This window comes from Myotis daubentonii, chromosome 17 (assembly GCF_963259705.1).
Source record: "Myotis daubentonii chromosome 17, mMyoDau2.1, whole genome shotgun sequence".
NCBI lineage: Eukaryota > Metazoa > Chordata > Mammalia > Chiroptera > Vespertilionidae > Myotis > Myotis daubentonii.
Genome location: NC_081856.1, coordinates 52,605,897 through 52,633,660, shown reverse-complemented (window position 1 = coordinate 52,633,660; position 27,764 = coordinate 52,605,897). Strand labels below are relative to the sequence as shown.

General features: G+C 54.8%; 1 protein-coding gene across 3 annotated transcripts in view; it reads left to right on the top strand.

Moving 5' to 3' along the window:
• The window catches only part of FAM135B (family with sequence similarity 135 member B), a 91,227-nt gene that overhangs the window by 21,354 nt on the left and 42,109 nt on the right, over positions 1–27,764 (top strand). For all 3 annotated transcript variants that reach the window (XM_059672364.1, XM_059672365.1, XM_059672363.1), the window contains 2 exons: positions 18,222–18,317; positions 27,035–27,114. In XM_059672364.1, coding sequence (XP_059528347.1) covers positions 18,241–18,317; positions 27,035–27,114 — 157 coding nt within the window. In that variant the 5' untranslated portion in view covers positions 18,222–18,240. The remainder of the gene's footprint in view (positions 1–18,221; positions 18,318–27,034; positions 27,115–27,764) is intronic.

Below are 27,764 nucleotides of genomic sequence, written 5' to 3'. Positions count from 1 at the left end.
CCACTTGTTTTCTCAGGTACCAATTACTGAACAGAAGTCCCCTCTGTTGCTGGTGACCTGTTTGCACGGTGACCTCTCCCGCCCGCCCACGAAGTCTCTGTGGCTGTGACGGGGGAAGAAGCTCACTGCATTGGAAGAGATGAGATGCTCATGAGTCAGATGCCGCTCTGAGGAAGCTTGGTGTTAGTCATCGCCATTTCATCAAGAGCCGGACCAGGATGTGCTTTGGGCCGCTGTGTGCCAGGCACTGGGGAGGCACAGGCTCAAGGGAAAGAAGGTGGCCCCCCGGTTAGGGGGGGGGTGGGGAGAAGATCTGAGACAAAATTGTCAATGTTACTAGAGTACCCACAATTCCACATAAAGTATATATGGGGTGAGGAAGGGGTGGCGGGGGGGAGGTGGGGGAAGAGAGAGAGAGAGAGAGAGAGAGAGAGAGAGAGAGAGAGAGAGAAATACAATTTTGAACTATGTTTGTGTGTGTTGCCAGTATACATCTCTGATACCTAGATTAGCTTTAAGGTGAAAAGATGAGGACAGGATGCATGAAATAAGGTTTAAGACCCAAATAAAATAGTTTCAATGGTCAATTACTTAATGTAAACTAATTATCTCTCACAAAGCAAGGATAATCTATGGTGAATGTGTAACAGAAGGTCCAAAAAAGCTGGTAACTTGTTTAGGTCGATTTTTGAACCATGCCTGGAATCCAGTATGTAATTATCTATTGAGTTAGTTAATGAATTAATTAGTGGTTATATTGCATTCTCAGTCTCTTATAGCTGGTCTATTAAATATTTTGTCTACAGAAAAATGTGAACTTTCCCAAAACTATTGTCTTTATGAGATAAAAACTTTCCAACCTTATGTGATTCTTCATTTAATTTCCATTTGAAATCCAAGGGATATGCAAGATTTATAGCTAATTTTCAGTCATTACAAGCATATTTTTCATTATGTCGTCGAGCCTAGTTATAACTTGGGCTAATCACAATAGCTGGATATCTGGATCATCCGTTATCTTTTCTTTTAAGAATGGGTCATGTTTTCATATTTCCTTTAACTTTGAACAGTTTTCGACTCTGTCTTAATTGTTGTGAAAGTTGTGTTGTAGAGACTCTGGATTCTATAACATTCTTCTAATGAGTGTGTTTTGTTGTTACTTGTTGGTTTGCTGTCGTGGACACGTAACTTGATTGAATTCAAGCAGCAACCTCTGCCCTTTGGCAGCACTTCGAATGTGAGTTCAGTTATTTTATCCTAAGTCCAGCTCTTGGGGTCTGCCTGCCCCACCCGCTCGTGGTTGGGGCTCAGCCAGAGGTTTGGACAGAAGGCGGCTGTGGAATGTGTGGCTTCCCTCTCAGCTTCTTTCCTCTCTTGGTTTCTCCCTCACTTTGCAGAGGTTGAAGTGGCCTTGAATTCTGTCCTCTTGTCTTTTGGGCCCAAAATACTCTAGTCTTGTATGGGCGGGTTGCCCTGTCCTGATGCTAAATCCGTAGAAACAGGGGCCAGGGTGCAACTTGAACTAGAGTTAGGAGGAATCAGCATTTAGCTGGTACTTGAAAGCACTCAAAATGCTTCTTCCTTTTACTATATTTCCAACCGTTGTCCACAGTTTTGCCAGGGAAGCAGAGTTCCAAGAACTCCTGGGGAATCCGCAGGATCCTGGCCCCGAGTAGATGCACGGCGCCTCTGTCTCTGAGATGAGAGGTGTGGGATTGGAGGAGCTCATGACTTGAGAGCCCTTGAGTAATACTCCTAAAAGGCTGTGATAAATAGAACTGCGCGTCTGAATTGCCTCTTATTCTTAGGATGTCAAAGTGCTTTACAAGCATGAATTGCTGGAAGCCTTTTGGGTTAATGAATGTGAGCAGATTTCCTAGGAAGAGAAGGTGCCTATTTCTGTACTTTCGGTGCTTTTCACAGGTGAGCGCACGGAGCCACCAATAAGCTCTTTACCTGTTAGCTGACTCTGGCATGGGCACAGTACCTGCCTTGCCGGACTGTGACCGGCTCACTGTGACAGGCTCTTCAGTCAGAATGAGCACATCAGTGACTCAGGGATCCTGGGGTTCACGTGGGTGGGAGCATTAGTGCGTCCATGTATCGGAGGAAGGTCAGGTGTGTGCCTGGCACGTGCTCTGCGGTGATGAGGTGTTTCCTCCCAGCGCCTCCATCAGCAGGCCCCCCTCCGCTCTGTGCTGCTGGGAGGTGGGTCTGACCTCCATCTGACAGCTCAGGACACTGAGGCTCCAAGCGGCTAAGCGACTTGCCTTGGGTCTCCCGGCTAGGAAGTAGCCGAGCTGGGATCGTAACTCCTTAATCTGACCCTGATGCCTCTCTTCTTCTTCTCCGCCAATGTCATTACCCAACATGACTGCGTTTCCCCCCATTCCTAAATTCCTGAGGAATGTAGCACCTTCATCAGCGGTAGAGCTCATCACAGACCCGCTGCCTTGCAGCTCAGTGTTGGCGGTTAGCGGAGATGAAGGTAGACTGTCGGGAGTCAGAATGTGGGGGCCCTGCCAAACAAGCCCTACATGTGGACTTCACCCTGCCTCCCGTCCCGTCACGTCTGCCGGCGGTAATCTTCAGCACGCAGCGGCCCAGGGGGCAAGGGGAAGGGTCCCCCATCCTCCCCGCACACCCCTTGGGCAGACGCTGTGGCAAACACATGGTCACACATTACTCTCCCCAAATCCCTCTGAGGTGGTTCTCCTCTTCCTTCTACAGAACCGGAAACTGACACTGAGGAACATTAAAAGATGTCCCCCAGGTGGCACAGCCCTTAACAATGCCACCGGCGTGTTTAACTCCACGTCAGGTCCCTACGCTCTCACACGGGTTAGAAAGCCACGTCCAGTGGGACCGAGGCCAGCCCTGTCTGGATGGAGCAGCCCTGAGTGGACACGCTGCGCAAGGCTTTCCTGTGCCAGGTGGACACATGGCTGCTGAGCTGGCGGTGGAGGCTATTGTGCCTCTCCATCCGGGTCGTGTCAGCAGAATACAGGGTGCCCTTCCCCCTGCGCCGCCCTGGCCTCTGCAGGCCCGGCGGGTATGGACAGCCTTGCCCGGAGACAAGCCCGGAGGTGCCCCTTGCGGTTCTGACTTCCATGTTGATCCTAGTTTTTCATGAAGCCGAGATCCCCTCCTGAGTCTCAGCCTTTGATTTCCTGAGGTTGACGTGAAGGGGACACAGACCACACTGCCATTTGCATTTCACGGAAGGCCACTCTCCCGGCACGGAGTCCCCGGCGAGGCAGCAGACACGTTGATCCCCGCTGTCCCCCTCAAATGCATGCGCCCCCACACACGATTCTGTGGGTGGGCCGCATCTCCAGTGGCATTGCCGTCACCCCTCACATCCCAGGAACAAGGCGCATCACAGAGGAGACAGTGTGGGCTTGTCCTCCTGAGAAATGGCGGGAGGGGGGACCATACCCGAGTGACTTTTCCACCAGGTTAGGTGCGTTGGCCTCTCCGGGTGCTGTCCAGAGACCCTCTCTTCTTGTGAACCCAAGCTCCACCACATCACCAAGGGCACTGCTCGTGCTGTTTGCCCTCTCCAGGCCCAGTGGTCACCTCTAAGACAAGCTTTGAGCTCAGTGCTCCCTCTCCATCACACTGGGCGAAGGCGAAGGGCCCCAGCCCATCTCTTTGACAACATGGTTATTACAAAGTGGGACTCTGGCAGCCCCACCCCCTTGTACGGCGGGGCACGCGGGTGGTCTCGGATGGTGTCCTCCAAGGGTCAGGAAATGCAGGGCGTTAGCAGCGACTAGCCCTGGCCACCACGCAGTGTGTACGGGTGCCTGGAAGTATGTGAGCACTCCAGCCCCCTCCCCCCACCCCCTGCCCCTTCAGCCAGCTGGCTGGAGCCGCTGCCTGGAATTCCAAGGGGGAATCAGATTGGAGATTCCCAACCCCCCCGCCCCTAATTTTCAAGCAAAAGGCTCACTGTGACTTCACAAGGTCGCCTTGAGAGCGGACCATGAGGCAATGTGTGATCTTCAACCACCTGTTTCGATGCCCCTGTGTGGGTTTATGCAGAAACGTTTGCCGTGGCCTTAATTCTCATGGAGAGATCAAGGCCTGGTGAGATAGGGCAGCTGAAGATCCCCGAAACCTCCCAGACGCTCCACATAAGCTGCTGCTGCTGCTGTTGCATTGATACGCAGTGTTTGATATTGTGATGTCATTATTGCATTTTAATAAGGGATGCAGCCATGTTATCACTGTATTTGGATACAGTAGTGATACTGCAGAGCTAAGCAGCACTCCTACTCGAGGATAACACTCTAAGCATCCCACGTGGTGGTCATCCACCCTAGGAACCAGACTCAGGCCCTAACGGTTTGACTCAGTGGATAGAGCATCGGCCTGTGGACTGAAGGGTCCCAGGTTCGATTCTGGTCTAGGGCACATGCCTGGGTTGCCGGGTGTGCAGGAGGCAGCGATCAATGATTCTCTCTCATTGTTGATATTTCTATCTCTCCCTTCCTCTCTGAAATCAATAAAAAATATATATGTATATTTTTTAAAAAAGAACCAGGCGTAGGTGGTAACCCCTTTCATACACAGTGAACAGGTTCAGAGATGATTGGCTTCCCAGCTGCTAGTGCAGTGTCCTAAGAGGATAATAGCTGTGTGCTTCTGGGCCAGTGAATGGCGTCTATAAGCTTCCGGTTGCTTATCTATCAAATGGGAATGATTGCAGCGACCTTGACCCGGGAAAGGGTAGAGCAGAGTCATGGACAGGGCAGATGCTCAATAGGTGTCACCTTTTAAAAATGTTTTATTTTTAGCTTTTCTGGTTATTCTCGCGCCCAAAGAAAAGGCAGGCTCAGAACTGAATAAGTCCAAGCGCTTGAGAAATCACATTAGATTCCTATTTAGGCAGCAATTTATTTCTTTTCTTGGGGGAAGAAAAATTATACACTTGCTTCTAAAATATGAGGAGGGTGGTTATGATTCACGCACACATGATTCAGAGAGGAAGTGGGAGCTAGCACACAGCTCAGCTAAGCTCACCTAATACTCCGTCCTTGGAACTGACGCCGGTCAGAGCAAAGACCCCCGAGGGCAGGCCGGCTGCTGCGTGGACCCGGTGCCGGGGCGGGTGCCTCCCAGCCGTCCACAGCTCTGCCTTCCCTCCGCCCACTTGGTTTCCAAGTTTGATTGATTTCTGGAACTGGTGCCTGGAGCCAGGCTTCCTCCTCTCTGCCAGGGGTTCTTACAGCAGCTCCTAATGGTGTCCCAGCCCGAAACATCTCCCCTCTCCAGCACGCCTGTTCTGCGTCCTTACGGAAGAGGCTTCTTCAAGCATCAGTCACCCACGCGTGCAGCTGAGAAGAAAGGCCATAGACTTGGGCAGTTGACATTTTTTCACCACGAGTCCCTCAACCACCTGGCCTTGTTGAGCTGGCTTTGACTTACATTTCTTTTATGAGGACTAAGTGCTGTGCACCAGCTAACACAGGTCCTGGAACACAGTAGGTCATCCGTACGTGTTGTTTGCTCTCCAGAGGCTCTTCGTTGCTGGAAGAATCAGACCTCAATGCATTATCACGTTCTGGGCCTTCCACATCTGTCCTCCTTGCACATCTGTCCGCCACCTTCGACCATCTGTGCACAGCCCGCTGCCTCCTCGCCTCCTGCCTCAGTGTTCTGTCTGACTTTGAACGTTGCCCTCAGAGTTCCTAACACTGATGCTTGGATGGATACTGTTCCATGGTCTTTCCATCCCACGTCCCTTTTGATTGGGTACCTGAATGTTGCAAGAAAATCAAGGTCTTCTGGGACTCTGTCACCCCCATGAAATCGAAGCAACTGATGCCACAGCCTAGACTACCGTACCTGATTTGAAGGACATCCATCGGAAACTGTGAGTGCCCACACTGTGTTAGATCCTCTCACGGTGGCTGTGGATCTGAGCCAGGTGTGGTCGCTGACCCAAGGGGTTCACACCCTAATGGGAGATGAGGATCCACACCTCAGTCTATGCCACGGAGAATGAGAGAGGTACCAGACTGGGTGGGGAAGGGTGGAATAAGGGGGAGAGCACACCTGGCTTGGAGATCATGGTCAAAGACCTCAAGAAAGATGTGATAGGAGAGACTATCGCTGGAGAATAGGTGCCCCTTCGGCGGGGACACCTGGAGTCACCTGCCAGCCCCACCTGCAAGCTCCCCGGCTGGGTATAGAGACGCCCACTGAGTTCTGCTTGAAGTCCTGACCCCCTGAATTGGGAGCAACAAGATCCTCATTGCTTTCCTCCTGGGGTCTCAGGGTGGAATGTCATGCATCACTGTTTTGTTATCACTACTGAGGCTCATGCTGAATGGGACCCCCTCCCCTCGCCATGTTCTGAGCCTTAGACCTGGTGTGTGCTGAGTGGTGTGTGCCGAGTGACTCACAGCAGGGCACTGCCAGGGGGTTGCCATCGGCATAACCCTTCCTCCAGAAACGCTGCCGTGGCTGGAATGTGACGCTTTTCGGTGCAGTGGGCGCAAGGTTTCAGTTATAGAAGGTGAGCACGTGCTGGAGGCCGCTGGGAACATCGTGCCTGCAGGCAACCATACTGAGCTGTGCAGGAAACACTGGGTCAGAGGAGGCTTCCCGTGTTCAATGTTCTTACCACAAAGAAGAAGGAAAGTACAAAATAAGTCCACGAAGTACCAGGAGGAAAACAAAGCGTGGGCACAGTGGGAGCATCGACCTATGAACCAGGAGGTCACAGTTTGATTCCCGGTCAGGGCACCTGCCCGGGTTGCGGGCTCCATCCCCAGTGGGGTGTGCAGGAGGCAGCCGGTCTATGATTCTCTCTCATCATAGATGTTTCAGTCTCTCCTTCTCCCTTCCTCTCTGAAATCAATAAGAACATTTAAGAAAAGGAAGTGCACAGATGCCAAACCAGAGCAGCCCCGTGTGCCGTGTGCGGAACTGGCAGCCAGTGTCCAGCCGGGCAGCCAGTGGAGGGGCTGGCGAGGGAGAGGGAGCCCTGGTGGGCCTGCTGCGGAGGCGGCCCTCAGGAGCGCGGGACGAGAGTCAGCCCGGTGGCGGCTCAGTGGCTCCCGCTGTCATGCACGCCTGGACGCTGGAGAGTCATCGGCTTCCTGGGGGCCGTGTCCTCTTCATTACCTCTTTGCACTAATTAGAGGCTCTGTCCTTCTGTCCTGGCACTTAAGTCCCCGGATCGAGGATCTGCAAAGGCAGCTCTGGCTCCCCCTCGGGGCCTGCGGGGAGAGGCGAGAGGGCTGCCGTGACCTGAGACCTGGTCCCGTCCTGGCTGTGCTGCCCCGGCAGTGTCCTGGGTGACCCCTCGCTCCTAGGGTGCTTGTTCCCTAACTGGACTGAGGGAGCTGGCCTGGCAGGCTCCGACCAGGGGCTCTCTACGACTGTGCCCTTTGTCGCCGTCACCGCAGATGGCTACAGGAGGGCCTGTGGGGCGTGAGGAAGGGCCTGGCCGAAGCACATCCTGGGGCCCTTTGCTCTGAGCCGGGTGTCCTGCGAGGCTCTTTGCTCATGGCCACAGAGCTCCCCAACGCAGCTCCAGGTCCGTAAGAAATGCGGGTGTTTCTCTGCAGTCGAACCCCTTCAACAGGACACCTGCCTCCTCGGAGGAAGGTGAGCTAAGGTCGGGATCACTGGCCACAGCGTCTGGCCCGGACAGGTCCTCTGTGCCCGTCACTCACCAGGATTGTTTGAGGACAGGGTTGTGACACAGTGGAGGGTCGTCCTGAGAGGAGGATGGGAGAACAGAGGCTGCCCAGTCCCTTCATCCCTGGGCTCGCGTGTCCAGTGCCAGCACAGAACCTGACATGAATGAGAGATCTTCCCTGTCCTCCCCCTCCCTCCCTCCCTCCCTCCCTCCCTCCCTCCCTCCCTCCCTCCCTCCAGGCCTCCCTCCCTCCCTCCCTCCCTCTCTCTGACACACACACACACACACACACACACACACACCAGGGCCAGACACCAGAAGGCACTCAGTAACCATGTGTAACGTGCTACCTGGTGCGTGAGCAGCGTGGGTGTCCGTGGTGCCCGCGCTTACCCAGGTCGAGCGGCCTGAGTTCCCGGAATGGGGAGGCTTCCTGTGAGGACCCAGAAGTGATGGGCGAGTTTGCTCTCATGTCCAAGTGTATCCCCCGGAGCTGAGGTTTCCTGCTCGTTAGTCCATTTGTCACCAGGCTCTCGAGGAAGGAGATGCCCGGTCGTTATCTCTTTTGTAAGATGCTGCCTTCGATGGAGCGGCTGGCGTCCTTGCCCGTCCCAGGCCCCGCTGCTGCGTCAGCCGGGGTGAAAGCGCGTTTCTCTCTTTTTGCTGAAGGCTGGGAAATGGATGTGCACACGCCCCCGGGGCCACTGTTTGGCTGAGAGCCCGGGCTGCTAAACAGATGGGCTCCTTTCAAGCCCGCGGCTGTCCCGGACGGGGAAGAAGGCAGTGCGTGCCGTGTGCCTCCTGTGGGCTCGCTCATGATTTTCAAGGTTCTGCCGCGGCGGGCTCCCCTCATGTGGGCCTTGCTGAGGAGGCAGCCGAGGCTCAGAGGGTTGCCATCAGGGAGGGCAGAGGCGTTCCCTACTAGACACGCGGAGGAGGAATCGTCACGCCAAAGGCTCTGAGAAGTCGTGCGGTCCTGGCAGCTGCGGACCCCAGTTCCCCCCACGTTCTGCTGCACGTGGAAACTTTTGACACGACACCAGCTAATACTCATATAAACGCGTGTCCAGGCTCGTCATGTCATCCAGTGCTCCATCCTGTGATTCAGGAGGACTCTTCTTTTGGCCCCAGACATTTTGTGAGTTTTTGGAATGTCCACGTGGCTCGAAGAGCACACTGTGCCGTGCAGTCCCGTCGGAGGTGTGGGCATGCTCGGTGGTTTAGTTTCTGAGACCGTTAACCGCAGATAGTGTGCCCGTGTTTCCCCTTCATCAGAGACGGTTCCTCATACACCCCAGGTCCAGAGCCCGGCCCCGGGGACAGGGCGTGTGAGGGTCCGGGATTGGGAGTTGCCTGAAGGTAGGGAGGTTCACGCCCCGAGGTGCAGAGTGAGCCCTGGGAAGCCTTGGAAGGTAGTGAGCGCCCTGTCGGGGACGGGGCTCCGCCAGGCTGAGCAACAACGTGCTGAGGAGGTAAAGGGGATTCCTCTGGTAGCTTCTTCCACGTCGGGGGTTCTGCCGGAGAGTAGGCGGCTGACCTACTTTGCCTGACTCATCTCTCCTTTTCCTCCTCCTCCCCTCCCTCCTCCTCCTCTCATTCTCCCTTCCTCCCACTCCCATCCGAAGGCAGTGGGTAGAGGGTGAGCCTGGGATAAAGTACGGGAAACACTGGGCCCTTAGCCTATGGCAATGGTCCGCAAACTGCGGCTCGCAAGCCACATGCGGCTCTTTGGCCCCTTCAGTGTGGCTCTTCCACAAAATACCGACTTCTGTGCATGGAGTTTCAATCGCGCTGTACGTGCGCACCCGCACGTGGTGTTTTGTGGAAGAGCCACACTGTAGGGGCCAAAGAGCCGCACGTGGTATTTTGTGGAAGAGCCACACTGAAGGGGCCAAAGAGCCACACGTGGCTTGTGAGCTGCGGTTTGCTGACCACTGGCCTATGGGAATGACTGGGCTTCTGGTCTACCACCCAGTCCCGGTCCCTGGAACTGCCTCCACTCCCCCGATATTCCAGAACGGAGAGTGGGCGGCCTGCCAGTCCGCGCAGGGTCCAGGTGCGTGGCACTGATTTGCCTTATGTCGGCAGCATTATTCCCCAAATCAAGCTGTCGGGTCTGCAGGCAGATGCACAGAGCCCTCCCTCTGGGGTCCCTGAACAGGCTGATTTCTATGAACACCATGGCTCCCCTGCCTCACACCGTGAGCCGTTGTTCCAGGTCACCCGAGGCCTGGAGGGGCGGGAAGGAGGTAGTAGGATGTGACATGTAAGGTGAGCAGATTTAATGTGAAATCATCCAGAGAAGGACTGCTATTTTTAGCAGCATCCTTCTGGCTAGAAGTGAACCTGCATACCCTTGAAAACCCAGTCGGGGCCTCCTCCCTCCTCAGGGCCTTTCCTCTGTGCAGACCCGAGGAGACCCCAGCTTGGGAGGCGGAGGGCCACGCCTTGACCCCTCTGGGCCCGGCAGGTGCTGCCCGGTGGCATCTTCCCATGTTGCAGCAGCTCCCTTGGCGTCACACAGTCCTGGAGAGCCAGCTGCAGAACCTGGTCTCCCTCTGGGTCTGAGTCTGGGAGCCGAGGGAGGGGCGCAGCCGGGTTCATGTGCAGGAGAGAGCCCCCTCCCGGCCAAGGCTATGGAGGCGCTGGAGGCCGGGGTGCACCTCCTTAGGCTGTGAGCACAGATGCAGGGCCCAGAGGGGCAGTACGCCTTCCTGCCAGGCACATCGGGGCTGCCATGGGCAGGGGTGGCAGTGGCAGGCTCTCTGAGGCCGGAAGACCCCGGCGGGTGGGGTCTTCAGAGCAGAAGATTCCAGGGATGTGAGCTCCAGGCCACTCCTGGAGGTGCCCTGTATGAGGTGCAGACTTGATCTGTAGAGTTTAAACCAGGGGTGGGAATGTCTGGCTCTCGGGCCGAATAAGGCCAGGAAACCATTTGGTCTGGCCCTGCCAAGGCATTAGGGGTGAGGTAGTGAAATGTTTGACCCAATACTGCAGGCTAATGTTTAAGCCGATAGTTTGTATGGCCTGTGAATGGTGTTATAAATATCCACATGGCCCTGGGCAGGAAGAGCGTCCCCTCCCCTGGTAAACCAAGAATGGAGCCCCAGGAGGGGCGGGGCGGGCGGCCTGGAAGTCAGAGCGAAGACAAACCGCACAGCCCATCGGTGACATCCTTTGCGTTGCTTTCGCTGGCGGTTGGCTGTGAGGAGCAGCATTAACGCCTGCGTGGTGCCGGAGGCCACATGGTTTTGATTGAGGAGAAGCTCACATACCGTCACATTTGAATGGCGCGATTGTGACATTTAGCACATTCGCCATGTTGTGCCACCACCACCTCTGTCTAGTACCAACATTTCGTCTCTCCGAAGGACGCCCCGGGCTGTTAGCTGTCACTGACGGGGACCTCTCCCCACGGGCCCTGGAAGCACAAGTGCCTGTCTTATTTTTTTTAAAAAAAGTATATATATTACTAATTTCAGAGAGGAAGGGAGAGGGAGAGACAGAAACATCCATGATGAGAGAGAATCATGGATCGGCTGCCTCCTGCACGCCCCACACTGGGGTCAAGCCCGCAACCCGGACATGTGCCCTGACCAGGAATCGAACCGTGACCTCCTGGTTCAGAGGTTGATGCTCAACCACTGAGCCACACCAGCCGGGCCCACAAGCGCTTATCTGTAGGGACTTACCTGGTCTGGATATTTCATAAGAATGGACTCCCACCCACAACGCATGTCCTTTGTGTCTGGCTACTTCCGTGTAGCATCATGTTTTCCAGATTCATCTGTGTTGTGGGATGGATTTTGCACGCGGACCTTCCGGCCAGAGTTCTGGGAAACGTGTCATCAGTCACAGAGCTGGGCCATGTGGGGTCACGGCTGCCTGTGGAATCTGAGTGCACGCACTGAGCATTCAGCCCCCGGGCAGCTCAGGACGGGCTGGGAGGTGGCTCACTCACCACTGTGCTCTGCAACAAGCGGACTGCGCACCGGCTCGGGCACAGGTTAGCTGGGGCCTGGGACCCGTTAGCCAAGGAACCTCTGTTTCACATGTTTAGTTTGTTTCCTTGGACCCCTACTTATGCCACTGAAGGAGCCATATGGGTCCCAGGGATGAGAGAGGGGCATGCGTGCCGTTTGCAGCAGCAGCAGCAGGTGCTGCCTGGGGATGGAGCGAGGGGCGAGGCAGCACCCTTGTTTCAGGCAAGGGGGCCATGCTCTGCTAGTGCGTCTGCCCCTGCGGCTGGAAGCTGAGTCTCGGGGAGTAAGTTCCCTGTTCGCAGGCGATACTGCTCCTGCGCACAGCACAGCACAGGGTGGCCCTAAAATGCAGGCCTGGGACTGCGTGAGTGTCTAGAGCAGTGATGGCGAACCTATGACACGCGTGTCAGAGGTGACACGCGAACTCATTTTTTGGGTTGATTTTTCTTTGTTAAGTGGCATTTAAATATATAAAATAAATATAAAAAAATATAATCTTTTGTTTTACTATGGTTGCAAATATCAAAAAATTTCTGTATGTGACACAGCACCAGAGTTAAGTTAGGGTTTTTCAAAATGCTGACATGCTGAGCTCTAAAGGTTCGCCATCACTGGTATAGAGACCTCTCCTGCCTGGAGAGTCACACCAAGTGCCCGCACATGAAGGGCTCTGAGAAGTCCTGCAGGAGTGAGAAATGACATTTATTTAAATGAGATGGTTACATTCCAAACCTTATTTGAATGCGTGACATTCAGTATGAGAGGTGTTTCTCATCTATCATCTATCTATATACTCTGCCTATTCATCTATCATCTATCTGTTTAACTATCTATCATCTCTCTCTCCATCCATCTACCTACCATCTGTCTATCCATTTATCTATTCACATTTCTATCTATCATCTGTCTATCAATCAATCATTTATTGCGTGATTCCCAAACTTACATGCCAAGAGGTTCTCTGGGGGAGAGACACCTGTTAAAGAACCTGTTCACCCAGCCGACATGGCTCAGTGGTGGAGCGGCAACCTCTTAACCAGGAGATCATGGGCAGGAGGCAGTCATTCATTGATATTTCTATCTCTTTCCCTCTCCCTTCCTCTCTGAAATCATTAAAAAATATATTTATTTAAAAAAAGGACCTGTTCAGCATGCAATCTGGGAGGCCATTTCCGATTCCCTCCCAGGGGACTGGGGGGGGGGGGGGAAGAGGGGAGAGACGCTGGTGGGGGGGGGGCGGGGGAGGGGGTGGACCAGCACTCAGCACCTGTTCCCTGCTTGTGCCAGGACTGTGTTGTGCTGGGGTCCAACCCCAGCAGGTCCAGGGGTCCCCAAAGGTGTGGACGGAGTCTGCGAAGAAGGAATGACACGGAGACAGCGTTCAGTTGATCAGCAGCCTAGCCAGGATCTCTAGCCAAGTTCTGGTCTGGATCTCCAGCGAAGTTCTGGTGTTTATTGACTTGTTACATCTGTATTTATACTAGTTGATTTTAATCCTGTCAATTTCTATTGCAAAGGTTAGGGCGTTTCTTATCTCCATTCCAGGGAGTAAAGATTATGTAGCTTAAGCGTGATTGTTTGTAGTTAAAGTGATTAACTACCCGCCTGGCACTTAGTTAAGGGGTTTTATCCCCTCCCTAACTTCAGGGAAAAATCCCTACCTGGGGAAACAACCTTTCTCAGAGAGGTGACCTTGGTTAAAACACATAGTGCTAAGGGGAGCAAACATATTGAGAACAGTATGCCATATATGCCAGGTCCCTTGAAACAGCAAGGATGAACCCGCTCCCGGCAGTGTTGAGCTCATCGCACCCCCACCCACGAGGCCATTGTACCTGGAAGCTGGGAAGGTGTTAAGGGGTTTGCCCAAGGTCACAAGATGGAAGGTGGCAGGATTCAAAAGCACGTCTGTCCAAAGCAGGGTCCTGGTCCCAGATGGCTCAGAAAACTCGCACGTGAGTGGACAACAGGGCCGCTTGGCTCTGGGACTTCACAGAGAAGGTGAGGGAGGTGGACAGGCTGACTGGGAGTGTTGGTGGTAACCTTGAGTTTCACAAGGACTGGGCACAGGCAGCAAACACAGGATGTATTCAGTGCCTGCTTTAAAATGCAGCCCCTCCCTGCTCCCCTCCAACTGTTGGCTTCATTCACACTCTAGTGTGAATTACTCTAATTAGCTAATGTCTTCACACATAGCAAAGTGCTGCTTAGGCTTCTGGCCTAGACAGCTCCCGGAAGCAGGCCTGGAGGTACAAGTTGGGAGGAGAAGCTAGCGTTGGGTGGGAGGGGCTCCTGGGCCAGGGCCAGAGGAGGAGAGAACAGTTTGCAGAGACAGTTGCAAAGATAGGAAAGGCAAACATTTATTTAAATGAGATGGTTACATTCCAAACCTTATTTGAATGCGTGACATTCAGTATGAGAGGCGTTTCTCATCTATCATCTATCTATATACTCTATCCATCTATCATCTATCTGTTTAACTATCATCTCTCTCGCTATCATCCATCTACCTACCATCTGTCTATCCATTTATCATCTATTCACATTTCTAGCTATCATCTATCAATCATTTATCCATCCATCATCTATCTATCTATCTATCTATCTATCTATCTATCTATCTATCTAACTATTTATCTATCATCTACCTGTCTATCTATCCATCCTTTGTTGTCCTTGACCACAGAGTACAGGGCCTGAGCCTCCTGGGTGTGAGTGCTGGGAGTTGGGGGCTGGGAGGCTAGAGGGAGGGACAGAGAAACAGACCCTGTGAGGCCTGGCCCAGCTCAGGTGGGGCTCCTCAGAAAGCCTGGTTGTGCTCTCCCCTCTCCCCTCCCCCTGCCAGCCCCCTGCTGTCTGCGCAGCTGTCTGTGTGACCTGTCCCCACTCCCATTCCAGAGTGTCACTCAGCACGGTGCCTGCTTCTACATGCCCGGCTCCGTGGCTGGTATTTACCTGGTGCTTGCACTTCCCAGTGCTCGGCCTGCGAGGGTGTGGGCCTGCGGGGCGGTCTCCATCGCCCGCTCCCACTCACAGGTGGGGAGCGCGTGGGCCACCTCATGGTCCTGTGACAGGCCTCCTGCTGAGTTCCCTGTGGTCCTTACCATCCTCTAACAATTATGTGTTGTCGTGTTTCCCTTTCTCCAACTCCTGTCTTGCTCATTCATGTCTCCCCGATTCATTCATGTCTCCCTACTGCCCAGTGTGGCTGCTGACACGGACCGGCCTCCAGTTAATATTAATATTTGCTGAGTGACCGCAGCCAGTGGTCTCATTATGCCCATGGAGCTCTCTGGGCAGCCTTTGCTTAGACAGTCGTAGAGGGAAGAGTGTTTTTAAAAATAGAAAAGCATGAACTCATGATTAATTCATGCCCCCAACTAGGTTGTTCATTGTCATTTCACAAAGATTAAGGTTTAAAGGTTTCTTCTTCAGGTTTGCTGTATGTTACACTTGCAGGGACCACTGATCCTTCGCCCTGCCAGGCCCTGCGTGGTCCTGTCCCTCCGGGGCCCTCCTGTAACTGGACGATGAATGGGTCCGGCTGCCTGTCACTACTTGAGCCAACGAAGCAGAGACAGGGTTGAATCATACATGAGCGTTTATTCCAGTCCTGCCGGCAGCGTGGGAGCAGCAGGCCATCCACAGAAATCTGCTCCACACCCCCACAAGCCAGCTGCTTATATTGCGTAGAAGGATGAAGGTTACCTGGGAAGTAGGCAAAGGGGTGCCAAATGGGCAGTTAACAGGTCTGCAGATTTGCAAAGGCCTGCGGGTGTGCAAAGGCTGGGGGTCTTCAAAGGGCTGGCGGCTCTGGTTTCTGCAACACGGTTGTTCATCTGTCCGTGATCACAGGCAGCTCCCGATGGGGTGGGGGGGCCACATTTCCAGGTGAGCTCCCAGGTCCCGCCTGCAACTCCCAGCCGGGTTAGGGTGCGCCTTCTTTACTCAGAACAAAACAGTCACGGTGAACAGAGCATGATTATTATTTCCTACAATTCTAGCTGGCCCCCACCATTCTGTTCCTGCCCCTGTCACTCCCTCTGAGCCGTGCATCCCCAGGTCCCCAGCACGGCCCTGGCTCCCCCTCTCCCTCTCCTCGCTGTCTGAGGACCCAGTGCGGTCCCTGCAGTTGCAGATCGGCCACGTCATTTACTAGCCGTGTGGCCATGAGCGTCTGCTTCCTCCCACAGAAGCACGGACGTGTTTACAGCCCTCTGTGAGGCTGGGTTTGAAGGTGAAGTGAAATAAAATGATGAGGTCTGATAGCTGTCCCAAACGGTTGTCCCCTCCCGCAGGCCTCCCTGTCCCCTTCACACAGGTCAGCCCTCCCCTCCTGAACCTGTCCTTTCTCCAGGACTCCGCTCAGTGGTCTCCGCCAGTTTATTCAACAGTCACGTGTGGGGCTCTGTCTGGGGGCCAGGCGTCGGCTGCCCCAGGGACACGGCAGCCCAGGTGCTTGGAGCCTGCCCTCCTGGCGATGACTGGGGGAGGGAGACAGAAATTAAGCCATAATCCCAGGGTGGTGGCTTACGGTCCAGAAATAATAGAGGGTGATGTGCTGGAAAGGAACTGAGGGAGGTGAGAGGCTTGCTGTGGAAATGACCTTGGGCCAAGACCAGGAGGGACAGTGAGGACCAGCTCTGGGGCATCGATGGAGGGAGCTGCGGAGGCGCCCGGGAGACCCGGGCCCAGGCCCACGCAGGCCCGGGGGTGAGGAGCGGTGAGGAGCCCGCAGCCACTTCCCCTGAAACAGCTCAGGGTGCATGCTTTCCTCTGGGCTCCTGGCCCCAGACAGGCTGCTGCAGGTCCTGGTTCCGCCTCCCTCTCTGCCCTACTTGGCTTCCCATTCTGGTGGGAGGGCACTGGGAGGTGGGTGGCCCACGCTGGGGGAGAAGCTGGCAGCGCCGATTCAGAGACCGTGTGGGTGGTCCCTGTGGGACCGCAGACGCAGGCTGAGTCACGTGGCACTTGGGGAGTTAATGACAGATGCATGCGAGCGAGATCGCCAGAAAGCGCCTTGGCCCGGGCACCAGCAGATAGCGCGTGGCTGACGCCAGCCTGACTCTCTGGGTGGCGACCTAGCGGCTTCCTCTCACCTCCTCTCCTGTTAAGGCCTGGGCTCAGCTCTCGAGGATAAATAGAGCCTTCCTGCCCGCGGCCCAGCAGCTCCCACGGCCCCTGCGGGATCCCGGGGGAGGCGTGATGGATGGCGCCGCCTTCACCCGCCTTCCCTCCGCACACAGAGGACAGAGGAGCCACTGTTGTGGAACTGAGGGCCGCGTGGTTATTTCAGTCTCACAGCCCGAACGGGGCCAGGCCCAGAGCTGGGGCCGGCTTTGCATTTGCTGGGATGGAGGAGTAACAGTCACTCCTGCCCGCCAGCCTTGCTCTGCTTTGTTTCTGCTCCATCCTTCCTCTGCTCATCCCACGGGTGTGATGCAGGCGCCGCGGCCTGCTTTTGTCCAACTCAGCGGCTGCCCTCCTTTCGGGACCTGGCCTCCTACCCTGCTTCTGGGATGCCATGTGGTCAGGGCTGTTGGGGGTGCACCTGTGGGCGGGCCTGTGCAGGGGGCTGCGGCAGCACCCGCTAGGAAGGGCTTCCTGTGTAGCTGCCTTGCACCCATGAGCCTGGCGACGCCTCCGTGGGGAGGTGCCAGGTGGGCCGCCCCGGCGGGTGTGTTTGCTCCGCGCCCTCTTCCTGAAGTGAGTGCTGATGCGTGTGAGGATCGACACACTGGTTTTCATTTCATCTTCTGAAGGCCACACACTCTGAAGGCTGATGTTCTAAGACAGCGGTTCTCAACCTTGGCTGCACATTAGAGTCACCTGGGAATTTTCTTAAAATCCTGATTTCTGGGCCTCATCCTCTGGAAATTGTTTCTTTGTTATGGGGTGAGGCCACAACATTAGTAACAAAGAAACAGAATTTCTGGAGGATGAGGCCCAGAAATCAGTACTTTAAAAAGATTCCCAGGTGATTCTAATGTGCAGCCAAGGCTGAGAACCGCTGCTCTAAGAGAAAAACGACATTTTAAACTTTAAAAGAGAACATGCTCCTCAGAGGACTGGATGCCAAGCAGTATCTCAGGAAGGGTTGGGATCGTGCTATTTCTCCAAAATAGTCCTTAATATTTTTAACAACTTTCCTCCGAGGCAACGGAAAATGTTCCAAAACATGTTAGGAAGCGTGAGTAACGGATTGAACAGTTTAGAAATATTGCAAGGAAAAGCACCCATAATTCTTCAATGCTAAGGACGTGGAGTCCAGGCCTCCAGAATCCTAGGGCGCCACAGTGAGGATGGGAAGCCTGATGCATTGGGTCCCGCTTTAGGATTAGGGTGTCTGGGCCCCGATCCTGGCCCTCCCAGGGTGAGCTGTGTGGCAGCAAGCAGCTCACTCCATCTCGCCGTCTCCCTAGCAGAGGAGTGGGAGCGATGATGTCCAGCGGGCTCCCGAGGCCCGTTCGTGGGCCACGCTCTCCCACCCGCATGGGCGCTGCTGGGCTTTCTGTTCTAGAAGCCCGGGCTCAGTGTGGCGGCTGGGACCTCACGCTGTACATTTCTCTCTTGCCTTTCAGGTAATGAACCAAGAAGATCATGTCTGAGGTACAAGGGACGGTAGAGTTTTCTGTGGAGCTCCATAAGTTCTATAACGTGGATCTGTTCCACAGAGGGTGAGTGTGTCTCTGCCTGGAGTGTGTGTATGGGGGGCGTTTCATTCTCCTGGCGGGGGTGGGGGGTGGAGGTAGGGAGGACAGGTTCCAAGACATTCTGGATTAATGAAGAAAGGATTTTCATCATTTTCCCTGCCAACTGGGAAGCCCAAGCCTTTAGTGTCCTTAAAGATAAACCGTATACTGAGAGACTGGGCAATGCTACTTTCTCCCACCCCTTCTCTCCGTAGTCAGTTTGTCCATGGAAGCTGCCAGTCCGTGTTAAAGGAAAGTGAACTCATGGGAAATGAAGTGTGTGCAGTTCTGATAAAAAGGTGTTTGTGGGCTTAATGCTGATAGGGTGTCTTTCCAAACCACGCGTCATAAAACCTGGGCCCAGCTCTCTCAAAAGTGGTGAATCTACACCATCCTTCTTAAAGACATAATGAAAATATAGTTGCTCTCAGTGTTTGAGGAGGTACTCTGAATTTGGCATTTTCCGTGCAAGATCTCAATACGTCTTCATCGTAGACTTATACCTCTCAAGGTCATTGCACGTAATGGCAAGGACGCAGCGTGGTTAGGGGACCCGTCTGTGTCCTCACAGGCCTGCATTCCTTCCCCATGACACGGGCCAGGAAACGTTCGTTTACAGAAACCGAACGTGTGAGGTGCGCACGTTGACAGCAGAACAGTAGCACCTGTCGGCTTGCTGCTGCGCAACAAATGACTCTAAACCTGGCGGCCAAGATACTCGCTTTGGGTTGAGCTCGGGATCCCGAGCGTAGGCGAATCGAGCTGCTAGGGCGCAATAGGACGTTCTGGTGACTTGTCCAAAACACCAGGAGCCCGCGGTGCCATCGGCAAAGGAGGTCGAAAGGAGAGGACAGAAATAGAACGTACTCAGCAAGCCTGGGTGCTGTTCTTCCAGATCTGTGCGGACTGGGGAGGCATCTCGTGTAGCCAGGCTCAGCCCTGGAATCTAGTATCGAATTAGGCTCAATTAAAGCCAGAATCACACACAACGTATTCATAACTCATTTATGCCTGTTTATGGCACGGTGAGCCGTCATTGCTGGTATGTTCGCTGAATGGAAACTAAGATCTGTCCTTGAAAATGAATTCGCATTTCATGTTCTATCTTAACTCCTACGAGGCTCTCCATGGAACCGATTTCCCCTCTGAGTGAAGTTTTTCAGCCGAGGTTCAGATCCGTCTTCTGTCTCTACAGTGTCACTGAGAGGATTGTCCGCTCAGCGGTGTTCGATGGTTTGGGGATAAACTGGGCCCTGTCCACAGAGCACTGTGCAAAGGCCCTCCGGTCGGTGTGGTCAGATCTGATGCGAAAGGTCAGATGCTCAGAAACGTGGGGATTGAACCCTCGTTGAAGCAACACCCCTGCCTTTCCCACCAGAGGGAGGAGGGTTGAGTTTAGGTCAGGGGGTTCCCGGAAGAAGCTGCCATCCGTGTGTATGCCATCGCTGGCGGGACAGCCAGCTCCCTGTGAAATTCGCTAAGCAGCCCTGACCGGCCTTAATAGACTCTGAAATACGATTACCTTGGCTCGCCAGAGATCAATTAATTGATTCGTCTGCTGTCAGAAATGATCTTTTTATTCTTCCACTTCTTTTAGTGAAGTCTGCTGGTCCTTTGTGCCCTCCCCACTTGGGAGAGGGAGTGGGGGTTAGACGTGGTTGAGGGCCACGCCGGGTGGTCAGCTTGCAGAGGGGGAGGATGGGGCGGTCAGTGAGCAGGTGGACTAAAGGCCAGCAGCGCCAGGGCCTTGACGGGGACCTGTTTGCAAAGACAGTACCCCCTCCCCAATGGATAGCCAGTGGGTAGCACTTTCACACCGGAAGCCATTGGTCTAACACTCGATTTCAGTCATATGACTTCCCACTGGTGCAAACCAAGCCGTTCTCTCTCTTTATTTTTGCTGAAATCAGTGTGACAGGACTGCTACCACCTGCCTTTCCATCCAGCACGAGGGGTAGAGGTCGGCTCAGTGATTTCTAAGAGGCATTCTTTCTCTCTGATTCCATAATTCTTATTTTCATAAAAACGTGCTCTTCCCTCCCCCTGGCACAGCGTTCCCATCCTGCCTCTGGCCAGCGAGCAGGGGTGGGCCACCCGGTGCCTCTGGAGATGGGCTCTCGGGATGATGTTCTAGCGAATCCACATTCCCGTTCACAGTGACCCTGTCCCTGTGGAGTCTGGGACTCCGTGAGCCCACGCTGCCTTAGGCCTTTGATCCTCCATTGAGTCCCGGCTGTGGATGACTCAGCAGGTCTGCAAGGACAGGAGCCTGCAGGGGCTGACTCTATTCCTGCAGAGACTAAATGCTGAGCCCAGAACCACCCACAGGCCAGATTACCTCATGGCTGAGTCAATGCAGAGCGAATGCCCGGGTGGTGTGGGCCCCTCCAGCTCACAATCCCAGTGGCCCTCCCTCGGGCCTCCCGCGGACACTGACGGCCTGCATGGGGCAGCCCATAGATCTGTCCCCAAGGGACAGAGATCTTGGTTCGGGTTCCATTTCTCTGTCACTGGCCAGGTGCCCGGGGCAAGTGACTCACCTCCTCAGGTCTCAGCTTCTTCGCTTGCTTTGCAGGGACCTTCTTAGAAGTCACATGGTCGCTCAGTAGCTGACCTATGAACCAGGAGGTCACGGTTCGATTCTCGGTCAGGGCACATGCCCAGGTTACAGGCTCGATCCCCAGTGGGGGGCATGTGGGAGGCAGCCAATCAATGATTCTCATCATTGATGTTTCTGTCTCTTCCTCTCTGAAATAAATTTTAAAAAATATTTTAAAAAAGAAGTCCTGGGGTAAATTGGGGTCCGGGATTTGCACTGCTGCCCAGGTGCCCTGAGCCCGCGACAGCCTGTCTGTCCTCCGACCACCTCTAGGACTCTGGGCTAAACAGCCTGGCTGCTGAGAGCCGGCGGGCGGGATGGCTGTTCCTTCCTGGATTTAGCAGGTGCTTTCACTCAGCACGCTAACCTGGACCTCATGGACACATGTGCCTGCCCCTGGCCTCCTGGGGAGTTCTGCTTTTCTTTTCTTTCCGAGCTTCATGAGAGATGTGACATGTGACTGTGGGGGTGTAAGGTGCACAGTGTGAAGATCTGATGGGCATCTGTATTGTGAAAGGAGGATGATGCTAAGGTTGCTTATCGCACCCATTGCCTCACCTGGTCACCAAGGGTGTCGGTGTGGTGGGTGCATTTACGGTCTGTTCTCTCCGCTGTGTGACAGCTTTCTCGCTGCAGTTCAATCCGACAGACTCGTCGTGTGTGGGGCCTGTGGAAAGCTCAGGTCCACCGCCGCTGTCCCCGTCCCTGTGGCACAGCGGGCTGTTGAGCCGTGAGAGGCGGTGTGAGGTAGAGGCGGTGTGCCGGGTTGACAGCCAGGAAAGAAGGAGCCCAGTGCTGTCTTCACGCCCAGTGCTGAGAAAACAGATCGAACCCTGAGGATTAGGCACAGGCATGGAGGCCAAGACAGGATTCCTGCCGGCCTCTCGCAGCCCCAGCCGAGATCAGTCTTTAATCTCAAGTGCTTGGAGGCAGCGAGATGGGGAGCGGGAGGGGGCGGAGATGGATGGAGCCCTGGTCCACGGGCTGCGCTGTGCTTACTGAACACGAGGCGTGTGCAGCGAGGAGCCTGGGCGTGGTTCTGGATGTTTAAGGCAGAGTAACCCGGCCTTTGGTTAAAATGCATCCCATTCAGCATCTCAGGCTATAGCCAACCAGATTGGCAATGCCCCTCTATCTACACTCACTTGCGGGTCCCCTGGTTCCATGGGGGGTAAATACCGTCCCCTTGCCACTGGCGTCCTGGTTTATGTCATCAGCTCAGCCTCCTCAGGACTTTGGGACTTGCCAGGTAGGCATTCGGCTGCACGTGGCCATCTTGCTGTCCAAAAGGCCTCGCCTCTACTCAGTATATCCACTCTGACCGTCTGTCTGCCCCCCCCCCCCAAACCTCTCCGTCTCAACCCATCTCGGTTCCTGGCAACTCCATCTGGTTGTCGAGGACAGCATCTTAGGGCGACTCTTGACCTCTCTGTCTCACACCTCATATCCGACTCAGCCGGGAACCCTAGCAAACCTCTGCCTATGACGTGCCTCACCTGCTAACGCCTGGTGTGAGCACCACCGCGCCTGCCTGGATTTGCACAGGACCTTCCCCTCGATCCCCCGACGCTGCCCAAGCCCACCCTGGTCCCCTCACACCACAGAAGCCAAACGGTGCTCCGAGTCCTCTCCAGTGTCTCCTGGTGGGACCAGAGTTGAGGCTTCATTTGCTGAGAGCGTTCAGGTGTGTCACGACTGTCGGCTGTCCTAGGTTTGACACCTGGAGGGGATTCGGAGCCCCAGACTGCAGCAGAGAGGGGCAGACGTACCCAGCCTCCCTCGGCACCAGGACTGGTCACTGCGGCCAAGAAGTTCGAGTTGGGCAGGTCCTACTCAAGCTCCCTGTGGACTAACACCCTCGTCCAATCATGTGGCCTCAGGAAGTGCTGTGGGAACCCCCTCCGTTCTTGGTGAGGTTGTCAGCGGTTTGGGGGAGGGGCCCAGGGGTGGGTCTTGGAAAGGAAGTTGCCTGGCCGGATTCAAGGTCAGCTTGTAAGAACTGGTGACCTTTATTCTTACTCGATGTTGCCATTGGTGTTGTTAATAATGACAAAGTACCTGAGAGTAACAGTAAGATAACTTATCCACCTATTGGTAGGAAGTGTTTTCTCCTCACTTAATATCAATACATATTCAATAATTAAGTTGTATCCCAAGGTATTGGTGCAGGGGATTGGATGATGAGCCCAAAGTAGCCGTCTTGGGTCCTGGCAGGGGCTGTGCAAACGATCTGGGTGGCCTTGGGGTCTTCCCCGCCCTTTCTGTGTCCACTACGCCCCTCAGCAACACCTGGGTGAGCCAACACGCTGATAAAAAGCACACGCAGCTTTTGGTGGTTTCTGTTCATCCTCACTTGAGGATATTCTTCCACAGAGAGAGTGGAAAGAAGAGAGGGAAGGAGGGAGGGGGAGAGAGAGAAACATGGATGTGAGAAAGACACGACTGGTTGCCTCCTGCACCTGCCCCAACGGGGGGTGGGCAGCGAACATGCAACCCAGGTAGGTGCCTTTGACTGGGAATCTAACCCACGACCCTTTGGTGCGATGTTCAACCACTAAGCCCCTGACCAGGGCCCAAAAGTAGGTGCTTACACGATCTCATGCCCTGCACCGGGGCTTCCATGTGCCATACCCCATCTGTCCGTCATATACAATCAGTGATTGGTTTTCCAGGTGAGAAAGCCTGTGCTCAGAGGGTATGATTGCTCCGGGACACGCGCCCCCGTACCTGGTGATCCGGTGTCCTACCTGGGCCTGTGGGGGTGAAGGCCGCAGCGCGGGTGCCACCGCGTCCTCACACCCTGCCTTCGTCGCTCTGCGTGAAGACCCGGAGCCGGGTTGCTTCCCAGCCTGTCCTGCGCTGACTGCTGGGCAGGCGGCGGGGGCGGTCTTGCCAATCAGAAATGTTCTCTCTGCTGAGACCCCGGTGGTGGGGCGACGCTGTGCAGCAGATTTTCCGGTCTGAGGTTCCCAACTGCCCGTGTCCCCTCCAGCTTTGCAGAAGCAGGACTAATCAAGCTAATCAAGCCACGCGCAGGCGAGGAAAGTCAACGTTCCCTCAAATCAAAGGGGATGCGCTGCCACCTGTGGGCATCGCCGGTGCCAGGGGCTTCGGGGAGTCCTGCTGGGTATCGGTTCTCGGAAGGAGCCTTCCTTTCACCGGCAAACGGAGCTTCCCCGGGCGACGGAGCCTGGCAGCCGCACCTTTCCGAGAGCAGCGTGGCCACCTGGCCACCCACGGGGGTCAGAAAGCCCAGCTGGGCTGCCTCATTGGGCAGGAACCACCAGATAATGTGAACAATGGCAGCCGAGTGAGACACGACAAAATATTTTATTGTTTGCCAGCAAGGCCAATAATTTAACAAAATGCCGTGCGGTCTTGTCATGGTGGCTGGATACTGTGAGAACAGACGGCTCAGTGGATGAGCGTAGAGTTAAAAATATAGCGGCTACTTCCTGGGACTGCCTTTTCTGGTTCCTTTTAAACACAAGGCCCCCCTTACTTGTCAGGACATCCCCGGCTCCCCTACCAGGCCTGAGAGTTTCACCCAGGATCAGCTGCTCTTCCACCCGCAAGCTGGTCACATGCCAGCTGCAGAGTCCACACCCCTGACCACTGTGCAGTACTGCCTCAGGAGACTCAAAGAAAGAGAATTTTCCCCACCAGGCGTCGCCCCATATCAGAGAGCAGTGGTCGCCAACCGCTGGCCTGCGGTTCACTGGTGGTCTGTGAGGTCCGGAAGGTTGGTGGCCGCTGTCATAGACTGTAGAGAACCTTAGTGCTGGGTCTGCCATTCTATCTTGTCAGGTACGATGTGCTGTAGGCATCTCTGCATCTCGTCCACCCAGACCCTCGTTCCGTCCCAGCTTCCCCACCTGGGAGGCCAGAGGAAAGATCGGGATCGTGGATGGGGGGCGATGTCTGGGTCCCACATGTCCTAGGAAATAATAACGATATTTTTTCTCTAATGAAATATGGGGACTGAGCATCATGCCAATGACACTGCCCCGTCTGCCCGTCTGCCTGTCCGCCTGTCCTGACAGTTCTGTGAGCTGACGCAGGAATTGTCACCCGTGGAGAAAGGGGCTCAGCCAAGGAACGCTGTTAGGTTTGCCGACTTGGCTCCCAGACTTCAGAGTCTTGGTTTTGACCTTTTCACAAACACAGTGATGAGTATCTGAGGTCCTGGCCAGTGTCCCTGGGTCAGACTGGCTGTTTCATAATAGACTGGATGGGCAAGTGATTACCACTAAATGTCACCGAGCCCTGTTCCCATCAGAATACATTCCTGCTTCTGTTGCATGTGGATCCCCAGGCGCTCACAGAGGGGCCATGTGGGGGTTGGAAGGCATAACCTGGGGTTTGTTGAGGGAGCCGCTGTTCCTGGGGCATGTTCATTCATTCATTCATAAATTCATTCATTCATTCCTCTGGCACTGGGTGAGTGCCAGCCTTGCGCCAGCTCCGTGTTAGTTGCCGGAAACAGAGGTGAACAGGGCACGGCTGTCTCCTCCAGCAGCTGTCATGATGGAGATTTCCAGAATCAACTGAGGGCACGTGTTTGTTAGATTTTTTCCTTTTCTCTCCTGCGTGTGGTGGTAAGAGCTGTAAGGGACACAAAGGAAGGAAAGGATAGCATTTGTATTCTCTGTGGTTTTGAACGTATTTTTTCCAACATATTTCTGTAGACACATCTGAAGTTCCAAATGATGAGTCACTCCCTGAAGGAAGGCTCCTTGGCCTCCAGTGTTTTAAGGAGGAAGAATTGAGACGGTGCTTTGGAATTGGTTGGAAAAGGGTTGGGTATCTGTCACCAAATGGGACTCCAGAAGGTGTGGCAACAAGACTCCTCTCTGGAGTGAGTGCCGGGTGCCCTTGGCCGCCTCCCTGCTGTGGATAAGTGGTTCCATAGCAACCACGGCCCGCCCGCCCAGCGTGGCTCAGTGGTTGAGCATCGACGTATGAGCCAGGAGGTCACGGTTCAATTCCCGGGCAGGGCACATGCCTGGGTTGTGGGCTCCATCCCCGGTGTGAGGTGTGCAGGAGGCAGCCGATCAGTGCTTCTCTCTCAACACTGATGTTTCTCTCTCTCCCTCTCCCTTCCTCTCGAAATCGATGAGAAACAAAATTGAAAAACAACCATGGCCGATGTTTTGCTCGGTTGGCGCTTCAGATGCTGCTGGCTTCCACAGCAGGTTACGGAGGACCGAACGAGACCGCATCCGCGAGGGCTCCTGATACAGGCCTGGGCGCAGGGGCGCTTCGTAAATCTCGAGCGTGGCTGTAACTGCGCCGAGGCCTGTCGGACAGGAGGGGGTGCAGGCCTCTGGCCACGGGCGCCCCCTTTCTGTCCCGAGAAGACGCCATTGGGAGGTCACGGCTGGTGGCAATGTGGGGTCTGGGCAGTGGTGGGATCCCTGTCTCTTCCTGTCACAATGCAGCTGTGGACATGCATCGGTCTTTTACTAAAGAAATACTGCACGTGTCATCCTGCATTTGTAGAAACGAGGATTTGATGGGTATTGGCTCTGGAATTCCACCCGCGTGTCTCTCATTCTGTGGGCCCAGTGCTCCAGGGTTTGCGCCGTGGCCACGGTGGCCACTGCTCATTGTCTTGCGAGGGCTGCTACTGCTCCTGTGTGGTCACTGATTTAGGGGCCAGTGTTTAAAATGCTGAAGTGGGCCCGGCCACTGTGACTGAGGGGTTGAGCGTCGACCTATGAACCAGGAGGTCACGGTTCGATTCCCGGTCAGGGCACATGCCCGGTTGCGAGCTCACTCCCCAGTAGGGGGTGTGGAGGAGGCAGCCGATCCATGATTCTCTCTCAGGACCCTTCAGTCCGCAGGCTGACGCTCTGTCCACTGAGCCAAACTGGCTAGGGCCAGACAACAAGTTTTTAATTCTCAGGTGAACTCAGCTTCCTGTCTCCAGTTGTCCCGCCCCATCCCTTTCCCACTGTTCATGCTACGAAGCGAGTCTCCCTGGGGCCGGATAACAACGCATGTCTGGAAACATCCCTGGTTCCCTAGGCCCTTAGGGTTGAGTCTAGGTGTTTCTAGAAGGAGCCAGCAATAAGTAGTGTGATATTCTGCTCTTTCTTAGGTATTACCAGATCCGCGTGGCTTTGAAGGTGTCCTCAAGGATCCCCCACAGACTGAGCGCCTCCGTCGTTGGGCAGACAGGTGAGCAGGGGGTGGAGGGGGGCTCGTCCCCACCGGCAGGCCTTCGTGGGTCACTGCGGGCATGGTGTGCCCTCAGGGGTCTGCAGCTCCCCGTCGCTGTTGCCTGTGCTGTGCCCCCGCCCATTCTGTTTCTGCCAGAAGGAGGTCGGTGATCTTGACTGAGAGGAGGGGTGTGAGCCCTGCTTTCTGCTGAGATCTCGGCGGAGGAGGGAGCCTCTGAGATGTGTCCACTGACACGTCTTATGCCAGCGCGGGCCCCCTGCACCCCTTCATGGGCCCCTCTGTTTGTTCAGCCATGGGAGGGCGCTAGGGCAGTCACCCTGGCCTGCGATCATCCAGACTGATGTTCTGCTACCTGCATGCATTTCCGAGTTAAAAGAAAGAAAAATACAGACAACTAGACAGGTGTGATGAATTGACAAAGAGCCAGGAAGAATCCAAACACGTGGGGTCCGCTGACGTCTGTGACACTCATTCATGCAGCGGTCTTGTTGGGACATAGGAAACGCTGGCTGTGGTGTCAAGAGAGGCAGAGTCCAGCGTGGCTGTGGTGGCTCAGTGGTTGAGCATCGACCCATGAGCCAGGAGGTCGCCCGTTTGGTTCCCTGTTGGGGCACATGCCCGGGTTGTGGGCTCCATCCCCAGTAGGG